Source organism: Oryzias latipes, chromosome 16 (assembly GCF_053564925.1).
Source record: "Oryzias latipes strain Hd-rR chromosome 16, Olatipes_Hd-rR_3.1".
Lineage (NCBI taxonomy): Eukaryota > Metazoa > Chordata > Actinopteri > Beloniformes > Adrianichthyidae > Oryzias > Oryzias latipes.
In genome coordinates, this window is record NC_136252.1 from 12,879,755 (window position 1) to 12,901,659 (window position 21,905).

Consider the following 21,905-nt stretch of genomic DNA (forward strand, 5'->3'; position numbering starts at 1 on the left):
TGGAGCAAAAACATTGGAAAATCTGGGAATATCCGGGAATATCTGGAAAAGTTCAAGGATTTGAAGGACCAAAAGTCATAGCTGAAAGGAATAAGATGAAAGGGTTGAACATTGTAATAGTAGAATGGTAAAAATAGGTGAAAGTTTGAAGAAGTTTAAAATTGCCTCACATTTTGGCACAAAATGGCCGCCAAACTGTAGGTGGTGTTGCCATCCCATAATAATTTTTAAACCTTATGTTGAAGTCCAAAACCTTGTGAACATTTCAATATTTGAACGGTGTCTCTAGCCAAAAGAATGTTAAAGTTACAATTGTTTAAAGAAGCAAAGGTGTGGCCAATGGAGCAAAAAGATTGGAAAATTCAGGAATATCCGGGAATAAATGGAAAAGTTCAAAGATTTGAACGACCAAAATGTCATAGCTTGAATAAGATGAAAGAGCTGAACATTTTCATAGTCGAACGGTTAAAATAGGTGAAAAATTGTAGAAGGAGTTTAACTGTGAACTTCTGAACGAAAAATTCTCCATGTATTTCAATGGAGCAAAAATTCCCGGAAAAACTGGAATATCTTAAAAAGTAAAAGGATTTGAAAAACCAAAAGTCATAGCAGGAATAAGCTGAAAGAGCTGAACATTTTAAAAGTTGAATGGTTAAAATGGGTTAAAAATTGTAGAAGTAGTTAAACGCCAAAAAACGGCGGAAGATACTATAAGATACGATAATAATAAATAAAGAGAAACAGGAAAACAAAGGGTTGAATGCTTTACAGCATTCAACCAATAAAGAGAAACAGGAAAACAAAGGGTTGAATGCTTTACAGCATTCAACCAATTATGCTACATTAGGAAAGGTTTTTGAATCAATTTATCAATTTTTGGAGAAAGTGAAGTAATATCATTAAAAGTCAATCAATTTAACAATTTTCAATAAGTGATTAATCATTCGTTTTACTTTTTTTTAAATATTTTTTTTGTATTTATATTTTTTTTATTTTTTTATAATAAAGTAATGCTGTAGGGGAAAAATAAAAAGGGTCCATAACTGTCGATTGTCCAAAGTTGGTATTTCTTTTACTGATAACAGCCGTTCTTCTGGGTTCAAACAGTTAATAGTTCTCGATATTGACGGAAGTTTTACTTCGGAAAACTACCGGATTCCGTTCACCACATCCGTCTGTCTTGACGCATCAAGGTCTTTGAACATCCTGGCTGACATTACTGTAAATTGGTCCATGGCCTGAAAAAGGTTGGAGACCACTGCTTTAGATGATTAAGAGTGGCAACATTCCTTTTAGACTTAGGATGATAATCGCGGAGACTAAACATCATCTGGATGAATAAATGATGGATGAACCCAGCACCTCTTTATGTTGAGTAATATTTCAATGTTCTTTAATACATTTTTACAAAGCATCAGAAATGCTTCAGAAGGGTTTTTTACGAGTATGGATTTGTGACGGTGAAGGCAGTTCTCTGAATTCATGGATTCTGTCACGGTTTTAGGTTCTTTGCCTTTATGTTCTAGTTGTTTTATGTTCGGGCCTGTTTGAGTTACTTCCTGTTTTATTTTGTAGCATTTCCTGTTTTGTTGTTGTTGTCTCAAGTTTTACCTTTCCCCATCAGTCCTGAGTGTTTCCACCTGTGTCTTGTTCCCTTGTATGTATTTAAGTCTTGTCTTTCCCTTCCTCCTGTGCTGGTCCATATTGTGCTGTTCTCTGGTTTCGAGCGTTGTGTATTTTCAAGTTTCGAGTTTCTAGCCTGCTAAGCAGTGGATTTTGGTTTGTAGTCATTTGTTATTATTAAAGCCCCGTTCCCCTGCAACCTCCTGCCTCCTCTCCTCTCTGCGCCTGGGTACTCCCTCTTCCTCTCCCCGTAACAGATTCTTCCTCTGTGTCTCACTAGGCATCTGTTTTTCATGTTTACTCTGATATGATGCTGCATTAAATGACAAGAAGGAAATATAAAATGCAATCTCCTCATTTGGATGTAGATTACATCCAATGATTTGCTGACTTGACATATTTTGATCAGAACACATTACAGTTGTTTGATCCAGAAAAGAATGTGCACAAAGTAGGAGATGCCCTAGAAAGGATGGCCTTGTCCTTAGCTCTAGGGGTAATCTTGTAGAAGAGCTGTGCTCTGCTGTGGAACAGACACAGGACAGTCAATCAGATATACACAAGAAGCAATACCACTAAAAAATGATAAATGTAGCCCAATGACCACCCACTGTCTTTTCAAAATTAGATCTTCTTTAAAAATACATGTTGAATTTTTGTGTATAAATGAATGGATGGGCACTGGATGGAGAAGTGTTGCTAAAGCTTTGATCATAGTGGGTCTTCATATGTATTTTGAGCATTTTAAGCATGAGAGTCTCTGGTTAACCCTGTTTAAGAATTCATAGCATAGTTGATCCAGCCATTTCTGAGTTCACTATTTTATTACCATGATCCAAACTTTCCTTAAAAACCTATTGAAAATAACTTGGTTCATGTTTTCTGCCCTGTAGTGCTTTATCATTCCACTAGAGGCAGTGGAAGAGCTTTTCCTGCTCATTCCAAAATGACTGCTTTCATGAAATCATAAGAACACTTCTGACAGGTGGCTGGTCATGACAACTTGGGGGGCTCGTCTTCTCTAATGGTATGTCTGGTTGGTTTTTCATTGTGAATGAGTTGGCGCCAGTGGTTTTTCTTTTGCCTTGGTTTTGTTGGATTTTTGGTTTTGCGGGGACTGTGGCTTTCTTTTTTCCTTTTTTTATTAGTGCTGCAGTCAGACTGCTGTGTGTTGACTCAGGGTGAGTTAGCTACAGGTAAGCTGTGCTTGGGGTTACGGGGACTGTGTGATCTTCGCGGACATTGCATCTTTTTTGGCTTCCCCTTCAACAGACTTTTAAGTGCGCCTTATAGTCGTGAAAACACGGTAATTCTGTTAATCAACAACTCAAAAGTGATGGATGATTTTGATTATTTAATTTTCAATACATTTTTATTTATTTTTACTTTTGAACGTTTCAAGTCATTTCAGTGAGCATTGTGTACTTTCTTTCTTTAACTGAGGGGTACCAACAATTTTGTCCACCAATGTGTATATGTATACATATATATATATATATATATGTATATATATATATATATATATATATATATATATATATATATATATATGTGTATGTATATATATATATGTGTATGTATATATATATATATATATATGTGTATGTATATATATATATGTGTATGTATATATATATATATATATATATATATATATATATATATATATATATATATATATATATATATACATGTGTGTGTGTATATATATATATATATATATATATATATATATATATATATATATATATATATATATATATATATATATATATATATATGTGTGTGTATACATGTGTATATATATATGTGTGTATACATGTGTATATATATATGTGTGTATACATGTGTATATATATATGTGTGTATACATGTGTATATATATATGTGTGTATACATGTGTATATATATATGTGTGTATACATGTGTATATATATATGTATATATACATGTATATATATATGTATACATATATATGTGTATATACATGTGTATATATATATATGTATACATATATATGTGTATGTATGTAGGTATGTATGTATGTATGTATGTTGTTTCCCGTCTTTCTTCAAAAGAACTTAGCTGGGAACATAAGTCAACTCCCGTTTTCCATGATAACATACAGGTTGGCTGTAAAAACACGAAATAAAAACAATGAAAAGAACAGTGTGAATAAGTCTCATCTGTCTCATCTTTTCTCGTTCAAGGTGGTGAGCAGAAGGAGGTCTCAGTTCCCAAATCAGAAACACAGGTGTTCCTGACAGACTACAATCCTTCCAAAGACTACACCATCAGTGTGATCGCTGTCCGTGGCAGTGAGCAGAGCAGACCTCTTCAGGGCACATTTAAAGGTTCGTCATCTTTTTGATGGTCTTTGTGTCTGCAGTCAGACTGTCCGCTTCAGTCTCTGCTGTTCTTTGTCATTTTTTTTTCTTAAGGTCCAAGCAACTCACACACTTGCTAGAAACCTTTTCTGCATTCGGGACATCAGTTTATCTGCTGCTAAAAGACTAAGAATTTAGAGAGTTGGAACAGAATTCGAATTTGTAGAAATGAGTTGACAATACAGTACAGCTAAACAAAACAGGAGTTTGTGCCAGACTAATGCAACATTCACAACAGGCTCAGACACATTTATTCAAGCATCCACTTTCAATAAATAGTCAAAGTAAATGCGCATTCTGGAGCAGATTTTATGTCTGTTTTTGGGCTCTCCACACAAAACACACCACCACTGAACACACGCTAAAAGTTAAATAACTTGAACTTAGTAGTGACGAAAGGATGGCGTCCTTCTTAATTGGATTCAAACGTTTGTAAATTGATCACGAAGGAATAATTAATAATTGAATTTTTATTTTTAAAGCTGTGAAACTGAAAAAAACACAAACACTCTCACACACACTCAATAAAAAGTTTTTTTTTCTAAACTTTGTTCTTATTGAGTGTTTTCCAGTTGTCAGTGTTTACAGACATGGGTCAGCAAGTACAACTAATAACAAAAATAAACATAATGCACAGTAAATTGGGCTGTTTTTTATTTATTTCTTTTTTTGGTGAAAATCCTCTGAGAATTTTAGTGATTTTCCACATTTTGGCACAATTTTATCAATTTCTTGTGTGAAAAATGTATAACTTTAATCTTAGTAGAAATGTCAATTTTTCCATTGGTCCATATGATCTTCACCCATTCCTCCTTTCCAGGGGGGGTCCACCTTGTGCCATTCTACAAAAATAATAAATGTGCATGAACTAACACTCCTAAGCAATAACCACTGGGTAACAGTGTAAAACTTATGAACATGTAAAGCAATAACCAATGAATTATGTGTCTGAACAAATGAAAAGTAGGACTATGTTTTTAATGAGAAATGATATGAAATGTGTTTTGGCCTTTAGGTCTTCTTAAGTCAAAGTCTTGTGTTTGGCTGCGCCTGTTATGGCCCCGATAGGCAAACCTGTCACCGACTAGGGGAAAATTACAAAAGGACTCATAGCATATGAAAACTTTTTTTGCTCAGACTTAATATTTTTCTGTTCTCCTGACTGAACTGAATTAAGTTCAGCTATATTTCTGTTTCTTTTCTTCCTAATTAGTCTTTGCTCTTCCTTTGGTTTAGATTTAGATTTAGATTTATTTATTTATTAATCCCAAGAATGGAAAATTTCCTTGTCACAGTAGCATGGAGTTCTTCTAAAAACTTTAGATTTATTTTTCTTTTATCGTTTTTTCTTTTCTCTGTTGTTCACTTTTATTATGAACTTAGTGTCTGAAATTCCAGGTGTGGTGCAGAAAAATGAACTGAACCTGCTTAGGACTTGGCTAACAGTTTATCATTTATTTCTATCTCATTCAGGTGAAGGAGAAGGGACTGATGGAAGAGGCAGAACGGAGGCTCAGAGGCTGACTGATTTGGTTGCAAGCCCTGAGGACGGCAACAAAATCTCTGCAGGTGGGAACAACTTTTGTAAACACTTAGTAATGATAACATGCTCAAAAAACACTAAAACAAAATAAATAGAGCGTAAGTTAGGCCTACTCAGCGCCTAGAACATTTATTTTAGAGGGAGATATCTGGTGTGGGATAAAGCACACATGTTTTTGCAAAAACTAACATTTAGAGATGGCAATGTTTTCAGCCGACAACTAATAGCAGAAGCCATTTCTGTCATTCTGTAAGTGTGTATACTGCGTGATTTGCTTTGTCCTCATCTTGTTATCATATCACCTTCTTCAACGTGAGAGCTGAAGGGCTCGGTCACGACCCACTGATGTGGCCAACATGGAGACTCAACCCCTCACTGAGGGAAGAGTCTTAGCTCAAAGGTCTGTGACCTGCAGAGATGCCGGCCGTGAGGAGAGACTTAGTGCTTCGTGAGGCGTGAAGCCAAAGCCGGCCCAGTGGCAACGCTCATTCCAAATCACTTGCTTAGACTCATGCACTGCCTGTATGTTTGAAAGTTAAACACGCCATACAGTCTTGTGTTATCAGTTTTTACATTATTCTCAAAATACAGAAAAGTCTTTAAATTATGATTATGCCATTTTTTTGCCAAAATCATATCGAAGCATCTACTGTTTCTCCTGCAGAAAGGTGTCTGCATACTGTTTACATCTTGAACTACTGAGTGGCAGTCAAAGTCCAATTGATGCTGAACAGAAAGGACAACGTAGAGCTGAAAAGTGTGCATCCTCTGAACAAACAGTGAGACACATTTAAGACACGTGTACAGCTGTAGACGCTCTATAGCTGCTGTTAACAAATTCCCAATAAACGACTCTGTTGGATGTTTATTTCAACAACTCATTTTTGTTTCGGGGCTCCACGGTGGTGTAGTGGTTAGCACTCTAACCTAACAGCGAAAAGGTTCAAAACCTGGCTGGGTTCTTTTTTTCTGAGGAGTTTGCATGTGCTCTTCTTTTATGTGTGGGTTTTCTCAAGGCACTCCGACTTCCTTCCACAGTCCAAAAAAAAAATGCTTCAAAAGTTAACTGTCGACTCCAAAATTGTCCCTGTACTGTAGTAAAACGTGTAGTTTGTTTGGGCCTGTAATGGAGTAGCAACCTGTTTGGGGTGCACCCCGCCTTCACCCAACAGTATCTGTGATAGGCTCCAGCAACCTCCTGACCCTGAAAGGGATCAGTGGGTTCAGAAAATGAATGGTTGATTTGTTTTCTTTTTTTGTATAGCCCTGTCCAGACACAGAAGCACACTGTTTTGTAATTCATCTTTTGCCATCTTCCTGTAGTTTTAGAGAAATTACTGCAAGGAACTTATGATATGATGTAAATGTGTAACTGCAGACCGGCAGACGCGCTGTTATACAGTTATCTTCTGCTTGTTTTCTTGTAATATTTGTGGGCACAAATATAAATGCCTCACTGATGGCAAAGCTGCTCTGGAAAGTCAATTTTTGCTTTTTTTTGTTTTTTTTACATGCACTGGTGTTTACGTGTTTTCTCTAAAAGTGAATTAGTGACACATTTTTAACACACTGATTATTCCTTTTTTCAAAGACAGCAATCGGCTTGGCTTTATTTCTATGTGGGTTGCTTACGAATCTTTTCACAAAATCTAACCCTCTTCTCTAACAGGACGATTTTACCGACTTGGTAGGCAGTGCTCACAAATGTCACACTTTTTTGTTTTTTGGTTTACTTTTCTTTTAGATTACTCTTTGAGAAATAAAAAAATGTCTGTACAGTTGCCTGTCTTGTGTGTGGCACAGGGAGCAAAAGAAAGCCTTAGTATGTAGTACTCCAATCTTATGTCGATAGGCTCTTGCTCCACCTTTTTCCTTGAGGCGTTTTATAGAATTTAATTGGACTAGAGTTTGCTTGTTCTGCTCCAGAGTTCAGGTGAGCTGTGAAGCAGCTGTTTATTGGATAACTGAAAACCAGGAATAAACAGATTTTCACACAAAGGCTCAATAAACTCTTAACGAATGAACCTGCTTGTTTCAACGGTTTTTACACATTTAGTTTGCATTGGAGTATTCTGGTGTTGCACGTTGGATGTGCTATGTTGGAGTTTTTATGGTGGCTTTAAAGTCTATAGACTCTTGTTCCTTTTTAGATGTCTTTTTCCTATCAGTGTAGCTGATATAGATGCAAGAAACCTTTTTTCATTTGGCGATCCGCATTCTTCCTCAAAGTTATCACCTGTCAGGCATTTCCTCTTTAGGCCTAATGCTCCCATCACCCCAAAGTGTGAAGCGCTACACTCGGTAAGGAAGATGCATTTGTCCCAGTGTAAAGAAACACGACAGCAGTGCAGAGCTCAGCAAAAGCAACAACAGACGGCATGCCACTGAAATTGATGGGTTTGAAAATGCAGGGGTTGTTGCTGTTAGGATGAAAGGGCCATCAATACTAAGAGGAGATCAAAGCTGCCAGCTGCTCCGGAGAACAGGAAACTTTTATGCATTTGAGTCAAACTTCACAAAGGTCATAGCAGTTTGAGGGAAGGATTTTTAGTGCATTTTAAAGCCCATCAGTTTTGCATCATGCACTTACCTGCACAGACGTTATTTACCTAACAGGCTGGTTTGTACAGAATTGTGCGTCACTGGCAGCAGATTACATTTTCTTCTCTTGTCAGTGAGCCATTGAAGAATGACATTACCCACTTGTTTGCATGTCATTTGTGTTTTTCATTTCAAGTTTCTATTTAGCACCCTATAAGTCTTATTTTGAAAGTATTAGAACATGTTGCGCTATTATCCGCACTCTAGGGCACCGGATTATGTAGGCTGACGATGAATGCTTTATTTTCAAACTTTTGTCATATAGAAGGCGCGCTGAACTACAAGGTGTGTTCGATGAGAAGACAAAAAAGAGTCGGCGATAAATCTGTCAGTCAGTCAGACTTTAGTTACTGTGTTCACAATATTTCTAGAACTTGTAACACGCAATGTTACCGCCGTTAGCTGTGTTACCGGGGTTAGGGTAATCACAATCTACTAAATCCCAGCCTTATTTTCAACATGTAAGCAAAAGGAGTGACATCTGTGACCTCTGGGGTGTCATTTGAGAATTGACAGGGACAAGTATCAACAGCATTCTTTTAGGTTATTTTGCCTGATTTAAGAGGAAAAAACACTCCACAGGTTTAATTTTTCAAATGCATATTTTTACCTTTTAATTTATGTATACAAAAATGCTACATTTTCCAATCAAATATTTAGTTAGTAAAATAAACATTTAATTTAAAGTTAAATATTTTCTTAAATAATTATATATTTAGTTTACAAACTAAATGTGTAGTTTGTAAACCAAATATTTAATTTTATAAAATCTAACATTTAGTTTACTAATAAATACTTAGATCTGACCTAAAATGTTTGATTTCAAAACTAAACATTTAAGTCTCTTAACTAAATATTTAATTGTTTAATAAATATTTAAGTCCAAAGTAAAAATTTAGCTTAACATATAATTACTAAGTTTGGAGCTAAATGTTTAACTCTAAAGTAAATCTTTAGCTAACATGCAATCCAATGAGTTAGATCACTAGAGGAGACATCACGTGGTTCCTCATGGGAGGAGAGCACCGCCATCTTGGTGAGGTCAAGTTACTGCTGCAGTGAATGCATGTGAACACATTTTTTGCATAATACCAGTTCATTGTGCGGGTTTCAACTGCCAAAATCAGATAAATGAGTCCGTGAAGGAGGTAGGTGTATCATTTCACAGGTAAGTATTTTAATTTTTTTTCTTTTAAGGCTGCAGGGGCTTCATTAATCATACACATGTTGACATGCATGATGATGCAGGGCTGTTATCAACATGCTGCATGATGTACATTTATTTTGCTGTCAATATAAATGTACATTTTATTTTGCTAAACCTGTATACAGCATACTAGGCTATTATAGTAATATAGATTTATACATTTCTGACTCAGTGACTGAACTTTTCTTGCAGGTATCCAATGGATTCAGACTTAGGGAAAAAGTGGGCCTTATCAATCAAAAGAGTTAACCCAGATGAATCACTGTGGTACCAACTAGCAATACAGTCTGGCTGTTCAAAACATTTGTGGAAACAGATTTTGATGAGAGGCCAGACTGTTTTTTTTAGGGTAAATCTGTTGTTCACTTTTGGACTTCTTTTGATTATTATTATTACTATTATTATTATTATTATTATTATTATTATTAGTATTACTATTACTATTACTATTATTAGGGCCCGAGCACGGAGTGCAAGGACCCTATTGTATCTGTTAGGTTTATTATTAGGGCCCGAGCACGGAGTGCAAGGACCCTATTGTAATTCGAATGTTTATTATTATTATTATTATTATTATTATTCTACCGGAAGAGTCGCCTTTTTGAGGCCTTTAACATACCCCAAAACTCACCAAATTTGGCACACACATCAGGAGTCGCGAAAAATTTCGTATTTTATAGGAGATTGGCATGGGCGCACAAAAACGGCTCGATAGCGCCACCTACAGTGACTTTTGTCCCGACGCCCCGCATACGCTTTAACGTACAAGCTTGATTTTTACAGGGCATGTTCTTCAGATGGAGACTTACAAAAAAGTCTGAAAGGACCCACCTGTCACTCGCACAGGAAGTTTGATATATTGAGGTCAATATGTCATTTTTGCTTCATTTTGGACATTTGCAGGCCTCGCTCTAGAACGAACTCCTCCTAGAGATTTTGGAGTAATGACTTCAAACTTTGGTTGTGTAAACTAGACACATGTCCGATGTTAAATTGCGAAGCTTTTAAGTTTTTATGGATGTTTGTGACCATGGCGGCGCGTCAAAATTGGAGGTCGTTTCGAAAACACGCCATGAAAAGAAAAATGGCCATTACTCAGCCATGCAAAATCCAATCTGATCCAAAATTGATATGCATGATTGTAGTCTGACTCTGAACACATCTGCAGTGAAAAAATCTGGAAAAAGTGTAGCGCCACCTGCTGGCAAGAGGAAATGACATGTTTTACTTGGAGCATCACTACTCCGAGTAGGATGAGCCGACACACCTGAAAATGACGTCCACCTGTTGAAAAGCCATTGAAGTTTACTCTGACAAAAAACCATAACTTTCAATGCGGGGGTGTGGTCGTGACAGAGCGGCAAAGTTGGGCATCTCGCTATGCACACAAAAGTTGCTCTCACGTGCACATTCCTTGTCCAATCTCACTGAAATTCAATGGATATGATGAAGCTTCTATTCTGAACCCATGGATATGACAATCTTGGACGAGCTCTATAGCGCCACCTAGTTATTGCATGGGGCACATTCTGCCCTGTATTTTCTCTTTGCTTTGTCCGATGTGCATGAAATTAAAACTGGAGATACTCAGAAGGGTCCTCTCTCATCATGTAAAGTTTCATGGGTGTACACCTGACGGTGCCTGCGTAACAGGAAGTGGTCGATTATGTGCACCCAAATAATAGAAATTTATTATAAATCAGCCGTTTGTCTCAGGAAGCTGAGATTTCAGAATTAGATGCCTTTAATAACCTCCAGCTTTGATATGTAACACTATAGGGTCTACGAGAAACTTCATCACTTGATTTTTTTAATGAAATTTTGGACTGAACAAAGATTTTTAGCATAAATTCTGTTTAGGTTATCAGCACCAGGAATTCAACTTTCATAGGCATTTATGTGCTACTGCTTCCTAAAAAAATTCAGAATTATTGAAGTTACCGGTGAACTTTTATTCAACATTTCATCCAAAAAGGTCCGAAAACGTCTTTTTAGGCAAAACTGCAAACACCTATTTTTTTGCATAACTTATCTTTCAAATATCAGCACAAAAAAATTAAAAACGGTAGGGATCTGTGTTTGCTGCCTTCCATATTTTTTTCAGACTTAAAAGTGTAACAGATGATTTATAAAAAATCCTTTTTCATCCAAAAACCTGTGTTAAATCTGTCTAGACTCCAAACAAACATTTTTTTATGGTAACTTATGTTTCAACAATCGACACCAATTTTCACAGACCTATAGCTAAACATGTCCCATAGCTACCTGAATATTTTCATAGATATAAAATGAACTGGTCATTCTAACATCTGGCATTCTAACATCTAACATCTTACATGTCAAAGCCTCTCTCAGCCTGGCTCTGCTGAAGGAGTCGTGTTACAACCCCGCCCCCTCCTGCTGGGACCCCTGCTATGTAAATTAGCAAGCAGTGAACAGAGAGATGAGAAGTAAGAATGGCCATTACTCAGGCATGCATAATCCAAAGACAGCCAGTTAAACACTGAAAGACATATTTTTTCGGTATGTCTTTCATACATCTTTAGTATTAAAAACTCTCCAAGATGAATGTGCCTGACTCCACCTGCAGGTGGATCACAGACTTCCTGACGGACAGACAGCAGTATGTGAGGCTGGGGAAGCTCGTCTCAGATACTCGGACCACAAGCACCGGATCCCCCCAGGGCTGTGTCCTTTCACCCCTGTTACTCTCCCTGTACACAAACAGCTGCACAGCTGGTCACCTGTCTGTCAAACTCCTGAAGTTTGCTGACGACACCACACTCATCGGCCTCATCTCTGACGGAGATGAGTCGGCCTACAGGAGTTAAATAGCCAGGCTGGTGTCATAGTGCAGCGCTAACAACCTGGAGCTTAATGCTCTGAAGACAGTGGAGATGACAGTGGACTTCAGGAAGGCCCCAGCCCCCCTCCCCCCTGTCATCCTCTGTGACTCCCCGGTGACCTCTGTGGAGTCCTTCTGCTTCCTGGGAACCATCATCAGCCAAGACCTCAAGTGGGAGCAGAACATCAGCTCCATCACTAAGAAGGTCCAGCAGAGGATGTACTTCCTGAGGCAGCTGAAGAAGTTTCACCTCCCTGAAAAGATGCTGGTAGACTTTTACACCGCCATCATCGAATCCACCCTCACGTCCTCCATCACAGTCTGGTTCGCTGCGGCCACGGCCAGAGACAAGGCCAAGCTGCAACGCGTCATCCACTCAGCAGAGAAGGTGATCGGCTGCCACCTCCCGTCTCTCCAGGAGCTGCACATCTCCAGGACCTGGAGGCGGGCAGCCAGGATTGTAGCCAACCCCTCTCATCCAGGACATAATCTCTTTCGGCCCCTCCCTTCTGGCAAGAGGCTCCGGTCCATCAGGACCAGGACCTCGCGCCACAAGAACAGCTTCTTCCCCACTGCAGCCAGCCTGCTGAACAGAACCCCAACTCCCCCAGGTGACCCCCCCTCCACCCCCCGCCCACCAAAGGACTGTCGGTGCCACTTACAGGCCCCACCATCCCAGCCCATCTGTGCTCCCACTTTAATTCACCTTACTCTACTGTATATAGTGTGTTGTTGTTGTTAACTTAATTTTTAACTTATTCTTAATTGCACTATACACCAAGTCAAATTCCTCGTTTTGTAAAGTGCGCTCTACTGAACCTGGCAATAAAACTTTTTCTGATTCCTGATTCTGATTCTATTAATCATTGTTTTTTATTCATTCAAAATGCAATTAAATCAATATTTTATCTTTTTTCTTTTCCTTTTTCTTTTTTTTTTATCTCTTATATCCTTTTTTATAATCAATGTTTGAACTTCTTTTCCTTTCTATTGTCATGGTTTCAGTTTGTTGTCTTTTTTTTCGCTTTAGTTCTTGTTCTGTCTTGTTTGGTTCTGTTTCCTGTTTTATTTTGAAAGGTTTCCTGTCTTGTCATGTTTCTTGAGTTTTACTTCCTTTGGTCCCCATCTGCCCTAATCGTGTTCACCTGTGTCTTGTCTGCCCTGTCTGTATATAAGTCTTGTCTCTGCCTTCCTCCTGTGCTGGTCCATTAACTTCTGCTCATGTTGATCACGTCTTCTTGTCTAGCGTCCATGTCCCTTGCCATGCCACAGTAAGTTTTTGTTTTTAGTTTTGTCATCCTGCTCTGCAGCGCTTTTTGTTAGTTAAATAAACCCACTTGCCCTGAACCCGTTTGCCTCCCGTCTCTGCGCCTGGGTCCTACCTGCTCTCGAGCCTCCCCCCCACACGACATCTATACATCCAATGAAATTAAACTACAAATCAACAAACACAACTGATAACAAATGTCTCTAAAAAATGATGTGTATATTTGCAGAACCTTAAAAACACCAAACAAATAACAAATGCTTCCCAATTAAAGCACAAAAAATGGAACACAAAATGTAAAACCCAAGTTAGAAATTGCAATTTGAAAAAGATACTTTTTTCAGCAGCTTTTCAAAATCAATCACCAATTCTACACTTCTGTGGATGAAACAAAGAACTCCAGAACAATGAAGCCATTTCTCTAAGTCTCTCTCACCTTCAGTTTTAAACAAGGTCTGTGAAAATCCACCATACATTGGTCACATGAACTCAGAGACCTGCTAAAAGTGCACAATTGTAAAAGCTCTTTTATATAGACAACTGTTTGTTTGCTTAGAGCTCTAAATATAAAAAAAAAAATGCTTTTCTATCACCTAGACACAGATGGAGAACCATATCAACTGGATTAATAACAGGGTGGCATGTTTAGACAACATGAAGCTGTCCATCACATTTTTGACCTAAACATGTAAACACATCCTTGGCTCTGCGGTTAGGAAATGGTATTTGGGAATCTCTTTATACCAGGAGCCAGCCTGGCCATTGGAACATCGCCACAGTGCCCATCCAGACTGGGACAGCAACGGGGTCCACTTCAGAGCCGTGAGCTGCTGTGTTTAACTCCAGCTGTCCCAGTAAGGTAGACAACTGCAGCAACATCCACTGACCAAGCTGACAAGCCCTGGCAGAAAAGATCCCCACAAGAAAAACACTGGCTCAGGCAGGCTGGTCAAAAAAAAATAGTTTTGCCATTGTCTTGCAGCTCGCAGATCAAGTGGTTTAGTTTTCCAGTAATGTCAGTCAAGAATGCAAGTTCAGATTCACAATGTTCATATTCACCATATTCAACAGACATCTCCTCCAATAGCACCTTAAAAATCCTGTGCTGTTTTGCTTTGCAGCTGAGGTTGTTTACGATTTTCAGAATAAGAGTCATTATATGTCCAGAGCCAATCACTTCTGCACATAAGGCCTGCTGGTGAATGACGCAGCAGTAATGCAGACATTTTGGAAAGTCTGGGTCAGCTTTACAGTGAGTGATGAAACCTGTTTGTCTATTGATCATAGCAGGAGTCCCATCTGCAGTCACTGCTACCAGCTTTTCTAATTGTACCTTTTTCTGCACAAAAACTCCTTCACCGTGTTATACATTTCAACTCCTCTTGTAGTTGTCTGTTAGGGCAGATGTGTCAGGAGTTCTTCTCTTGTGGAAACCAAAAGCTATGCTGTACTGTTGCCGTCCACAGACTCATCACACTGGACGTTAACCACCTGCACTTTGCAAGATCCCGGTCCAGCTAATTGGCCAAGTTATCAGACATAGCTGACACTCATCTAGACATTGTAGTGGAAATTGAATGAGTTCTATTGTTCTCATCCTTAGGGACAGTGATAGCAATTATCATCATTGCTTGAATTTTTTTCATGCTATATGCAAAAGTCTTTGTCCCTTAAGGCAACAGATTACAGCCCCCCCCCCCCCCCCCCCCCAGGCTGCTGTCGTATTAACAATAGCTTGGAGCTCCAGAATGGACAAGAAAAAACGACGAGAATGGCTCGAGCAGGGCGTTGCTCACGGGGCGGTCGCTCGTGCCAGGCGGTCGCACGTGCTCGGGCCCGCTAAATGCTACTTGTAGCTTTAATTATTATTATTATTTTTCTTCTGCCGGAAGAATCGCATTTTTGAGGCCTTTAACATACCCCAAAACTCACCAAATTTGGCACACACATCAGGGGTCGCGAAAAATTTCGTATTTTATGAGAAATTGGCATGGGTGCGCAAAAATGGCTCGACAGCGCCACCTACACTGACTTTTGTCCCGACGCCCCGCATACGCTTTAACGTACAAGCTTGATTTTTTCAGGGCATGTTCATCAGATGGAAACCTACAAAAAAGTCTGTAGGTACCAAGCTGTCAGTCGCACAGGAAGTCTGCTATATTGATGTCAATATGTCATTTTTGCTCTATTTTGGACATTTGCAGGCCTCCTTCTAGAACGAACTCCTCCTAGAGATTTGTGAATAATGACTCCAAACTTTGGTTTTGTAAACTAGACACATGTCCGATGTTAAATTGCAAAGCTTTTAAGTTTTTACAGAAGTTTGTGACCGTGGCGGCGCGTAGAAATTCGACGTTGTTTCGAAAACACGCCATGAAAAGAAAAATGGCCATAACTCAGCCATGCATAATCCAATCTGATCAAAAATTGATATGCATGATTGTAGTCTGACTCTGAACACATCTGCAGTGAAAGAATCTGGAAAAAGTGTAGCGCCACCTGCTGGCAAGAGGAAATGACATGTTTGACTTGGAGCATCACTGCTCCGAGTAGGATGAGCCGACACACCTGAAAATGACGTCCACCTGTTGAAAAGCCATTGAAGTTTACTCTGACAAAAAACCATAACTTTCAATGCGGGGGTGTGGTCGTGACAGAGCGGCAAAGTTGGGCATCTCGCTATGCACACAAAAGTTGCTCTCACGTGCACATTCCTTGTCCAATCTCACTGAAATTCAATGGATATGATGAAGCTTCTATTCTGAACCCATGGATATGACAATCTTGGACGAGCTCTATAGCGCCACCTAGTTATTGCATTGGGCACATTCTGCCCTGTATTTTCTCTTTGCTTTGTCCGATGTGCATGAAATTAAAACTGGAGATACTCAGAAGGGTCCTCTCTCATCATGTAAAGTTTCATGGGTGTACACCTGACGGTGCCTGCGTAACAGGAAGTGGTCGATTATGTGCACCCAAATAATAGAAATTTATTATAAATCAGCCGTTTGTCTCAGGAAGCTGAGATTTCAGAATTAGATGCCTTTAATAACCTCCAGCTTTGATATGTAACACTATAGGGTCTACGAGAAACTTCATCACTTGATTTTTTTAATGAAATTTTGGACTGAACAAAGATTTTTAGCATAAATTCTGTTTAGGTTATCAGCACCAAGAATTCAACTTTCATAGGCATTTATGTGCTACTGCTTCCTAAAAAAATTCAGAATGATTGAAGTTACAGGTGACATCTTAGAGAGCATTACATCCAAAAAGGTCCGAAAACGTCTTTTTAGGCAAAACTACAAACACCTATTTTTTTTCATAACTTAATCATCATATATCAACACCATTTATTTTTTCAAATGTAGGGATCTGTGTTTGCTGCCTTCCATATTTTTTTCAGAAGTCCAGGTGAAACAGATGATTTTAAAAAAATCCTGATTCATCCCAAAACCTGTGCTTTTTCCGTCTGGACTCCAAACAAGTGTGTTTTAAAATTACTTATGCTTCAAATATCCACACCAAGTTTCACACGCATATAGCTGAACATGTCTAAATGCTTCTTGAATATTCTTTACAGATATAAAATGAACTGGTCAACTGTAGGATGTCATTTCCTCTTACATGCTTAAGTCTTTTCCTCATGCTGCAGCCTGCTCCTCAATCATCCCTGTTGCTGGAGTCAAATTTCACCCCCCCCCCCCCCACACACACACACACACACCAGCTGCCAGTTCATATGCTAACTAACCCAGAAGTGAGGTGACAAGAGTTTAGACACAAGAGGGAGGGCAGACTGCTTTTTCATTTGTTTTGTATGTCTTTCATAGATTTTTATGAATAATCATTGCTTTTCTAGTCATGTAAAATGCAATTAACCTAATATTTTATCTTTTTTTTTTACAAACAAAACATATGAATGTGCTCCAAAACAAAACCCAACTCTCAGTACAGTTCTACAGATGTAACATAAGACTTAGACAGTAAATGTCTCTTTTATCCTTTTTTAATCAATGCTGCAACTTCTTTTCCTTAATATAAATCCAATGAAATTAAACTACAAAACCAAAAAACACAACGTATAGCAAATTTCTCTAAATAAATTATGTGTATATACAATATGTAGCACTTTTAAACAAAATAATAACAAATCCTTCCAATACAAGCACAGAAAAATGGAACACAAAATTTAAAACCCAAATTTGAAATGGCAATTTTAAAAAGATAATTTTTTCAGCCTGCTAAAAGTGCACAATTGTAAAAGCTCTTTTATATAGACAACTGTTTGGTTGCTTAGAGCTCTAAATATAAAAACAATGCCTTTATGGACGTGGCACGGATGGCACGGATGTTCAGCAGGGTAAACCCCAGGAAAGCGGCGGGACCTGATGGAGTTCCCGGAAAGGTTCTGCGGGCCTGCGCCGATCAACTCTCCCAGGTCTTCACAAAAATCTTCAACCTGTCGCTAGCTCAGGCTTTCATCCCTGCTTGCCTGAAGTCATCCACTATCATCCCGATACCCAAAAAGTCCTCATCCACAGCCTTCCTCACGGACTTCCGCCCAGTTGCACTCACTGCTGTCATCACAAAGTGTCTGGAGCGGCTGCTCCTGGGACACATCAAAGACTCCCTCCCTCCAATCTTCGTCCCCCACCAGTTTGCTTACAAAGCAAACAGATCAACGGATGATGCCATTTCCATCACCCTCCACACTGCGCTGAGCCACCTGGAACACAGAGACACCTACGCCAGGATGCTCTTTGTGGACTATAGCTCAGCCTTTAACACAATCATTCCTGACATTCTGGTCAACAAACTGTCTGAACTAGGACTCCACCCACTCACCTGCTCGTGGATCAAGGACTTCCTGACAAACAGACCACAGACAGTCAAACTTGACCCCCACCTCTCCTCCACCCGGACGCTGAGCACAGGCTCCACACAGGGATGTGTGCTGAGTCCTCTGCTGTATACACTGTACACAGCAGACTGCAGACCAGCCCACACCAGCAACACCGTGGTGAAGTTTGCAGACGACACTACTGTGGTGGGGCTGATCTCTGGGGACGACGAGACGGCCTACAGAGACGAAGTCCTGAAACTCTCAAGGTGGTGTCAGGCTAATAACCTCATCCTGAACACCACCAAGACCAAGGAGATCATCCTGGACTTCAGAAAAAACAGAACAGATCCACCCCCACTCTACATCGATGGAAACTGTGTGGAGAGGGTCCACAGCTTCACCCTCCTGGGCACCACCATCTCTGCTGACCTCACATGGTCTAACAACACCATGACTGTCATCAGGAAGGCCCAGCAACGCCTGCACTTCCTGAGAAAACTTAGGAGGAACGACGTCAGCCAGGAGCTGCTGGTAACGTTCTACCGCTCAACCATTGAGAGCATTCTGTCCTATGGCATCACAGTGTGGTTTTCCCACTGCACTGAAGCAGAACGGCAGAGTCTCCAGAGAGTGGTAAAGACAGCGCAGAGGATCATCGGCTGCCCCCTCCCCTCACTGAAGGACATTTACCAGTCTCGCTGCCTCAGCAGAGTGACTAGCATCACCACTAACTCCACCCATTCTGCTTTCCCTCTGTTTGAACTGCTGCCCTCTGGAAGGAGGTACAGGTCCATCAGAACCAGGACAAACAGACTAAGAAACAGCTTTTTTCCACAGGCAATTATCATACGGAATGCACATACGTCCACCAACCACACCTCACTCTAATTTTACTACAATGCGTGCAATATCCTGACTGTCTAACCGGGTCACTGTGCAATAACTTGATATTTATTAAGCTGTGCTCACAGCAACTCATGTAATTCCATTCTATTTTATTCACAAATATTTAATATTTAACAGTTTCTGTCCATATTGTTCATTTTTTGTTAAGAGTTGTAAATACAGTATTTCTTTTTCTATTCTATTTTTATTTTTATTTTATGTAACTCCTTCACTCCAAGGCTGCTGCAATTTCATTGTATCCCCATGTACAATGACAATAAACGATTCTGATTCTGATTATATCACTTAGACACAGATGGAGAACCATATCAACTGGATTGGTAACAGCAACAACCACCGACCAAGCCGGCAAGCCCTGGCAGAAAAGATCCCCACAAGAAACACTGCAGGCTGTTCCATAAAAAATATAGTTTTACCATTGCCTTGCAGATCACAGTTGAAGTGGTTTAGTTTTCCTAAAAAAATTCAGAATGATTGAAGTTACAGGTGAACTTTTAGACAACATTTGATCCAAAAAGGTCCGAAAACGTCTTTTTAGGCAAAACTGCAAACACCTATTTTTTTGCATAACTTATCTTTCAAATATCAGCACAAAAAAATTAAAAACGGTAGGGATCTGTGTTTGCTGCCTTCCATATTTTTTTCAGACTTAAAAGTGTAACAGATGATTTATAAAAAATCCTTTTTCATCCAAAAACCTGTGTTAAATCTGTCTAGACTTAGTATTAAAAACTCTCCAAGATGAATGTGCCTGACTCCACCTGCAGGTGGATCACAGACTTCCTGACGGACAGACAGCAGTATGTGAGGCTGGGGAAGCTCGTCTCAGATACTCGGACCACAAGCACCGGATCCCCCCAGGGCTGTGTCCTTTCACCCCTGTTACTCTCCCTGTACACAAACAGCTGCACAGCTGGTCACCTGTCTGTCAAACTCCTGAAGTTTGCTGACGACACCACACTCATCGGCCTCATCTCTGACGGAGATGAGTCGGCCTACAGGAGTGAAATAGCCAGGCTGGTGTCATAGTGCAGCGCTAACAACCTGGAGCTTAATGCTCTGAAGACAGTGGAAATGACAGTGGACTTCAGGAAGGCCCCAGCCCCCCTCCCCCCTGTCATCCTCTGTGACTCCCCGGTGACCTCTGTGGAGTCCTTCTGCTTCCTGGGAACCATCATCAGCCAGGACCTCAAGTGGGAGCAGAACATCAGCTCCATCACTAAGAAGGTCCAGCAGAGGATGTACTTCCTGAGGCAGCTGAAGAAGTTTCACCTCCCTGAAAAGATGCTGGTAGACTTTTACACCGCCATCATCGAATCCACCCTCACGTCCTCCATCACAGTCTGGTTCGCTGCGGCCACGGCCAGAGACAAGGCCAAGCTGCAACGCGTCATCCACTCAGCAGAGAAGGTGATCGGCTGCCACCTCCCGTCTCTCCAGGAGCTGCACATCTCCAGGACCTGGAGGCGGGCAGCCAGGATTGTAGCCAACCCCTCTCATCCAGGACATAATCTCTTTCGGCCCCTCCCTTCTGGCAAGAGGCTCCGGTCCATCAGGACCAGGACCTCGCGCCACAAGAACAGCTTCTTCCCCACTGCAGTCAGCCTGCTGAACAGTACCCCAACTCCCCCAGGTGACCCCCCCCCCCCCCCCGCCCACCAAAGGACTGTCGGTGCCACTTACAGGCCCCACCATCCCAGCCCATCTGTGCTCCCACTTTAATTCACCTTACTCTACTGTATATAGTGTGTTGTTGTTGTTAACTTAATTTTTAACTTATTCTTAATTGCACTATACACCAAGTCAAATTCCTCGTTTTGTAAAGTGCGCTCTACTGAACCTGGCAATAAAACTTTTTCTGATTTCTGATTCTATTAATCATTGTTTTTTATTCATTCAAAATGCAATTAAATCAATATTTTATCTTTTTTCTTTTCCTTTTTCTTTTTTTTTATCTCTTATATCCTTTTTTATAATCAATGTTTGAACTTCTTTTCCTTTCTATTGTCATGGTTTCAGTTTGTTGTCTTTTTTTTCGCTTTAGTTCTTGTTCTGTCTTGTTTGGTTCTGTTTCCTGTTTTATTTTGAAAGGTTTCCTGTCTTGTCATGTTTTTGAGTTTTACTTCCTTTGGTCCCCATCTGCCCTAATCGTGTTCACCTGTGTCTTGTCTGCCCTGTCTGTATATAAGTCTTGTCTCTGCCTTCCTCCTGTGCTGGTCCATTAACTTCTGCTCATGTTGATCACGTCTTCTTGTCTGGCGTCCATGTCCCTTGCCATGCCACAGTAAGTTTTTGTTTTTAGTTTTGTCATCCTGCTCTGCAGCGCTTTTTGTTAGTTAAATAAACCCACTTGCCCTGAACCCGTTTGCCTCCCGTCTCTGCGCCTGGGTCCTACCTGCTGTCGAGCCTCCCCCCCACACGACATCTATACATCCAATGAAATTAAACTACAAATCAACAAACACAACTGATAACAAATGTCTCTAAAAAATGATGTGTATATTTGCAGAACCTTAAAAACACCAAACAAATAACAAATGCTTCCCAAATAAAGCACAAAAAATGGAACACAAAATGTAAAACCCAAGTTAGAAATTGCAATTTGAAAAGATACTTTTTTCAGCAGCTTTTCAAAATCAATCACCAATTCTACTCTTCTGTGGATGAAACAAAGAACTCC

General features: G+C 39.9%; 1 protein-coding gene across 2 annotated transcripts in view; it reads left to right on the forward strand.

Moving 5' to 3' along the window:
* col14a1a (collagen, type XIV, alpha 1a) overlaps nt 1-21,905 on the forward strand; it is a 173,775-nt gene that overhangs the window by 32,407 nt on the left and 119,463 nt on the right. For both annotated transcript variants that reach the window (XM_078933438.1, XM_078933439.1), the window contains exons 4-5: nt 3,834-3,977; nt 5,484-5,579. In XM_078933438.1, coding sequence (XP_078789564.1) covers nt 3,834-3,977; nt 5,484-5,579 — 240 coding nt within the window. The remainder of the gene's footprint in view (nt 1-3,833; nt 3,978-5,483; nt 5,580-21,905) is intronic.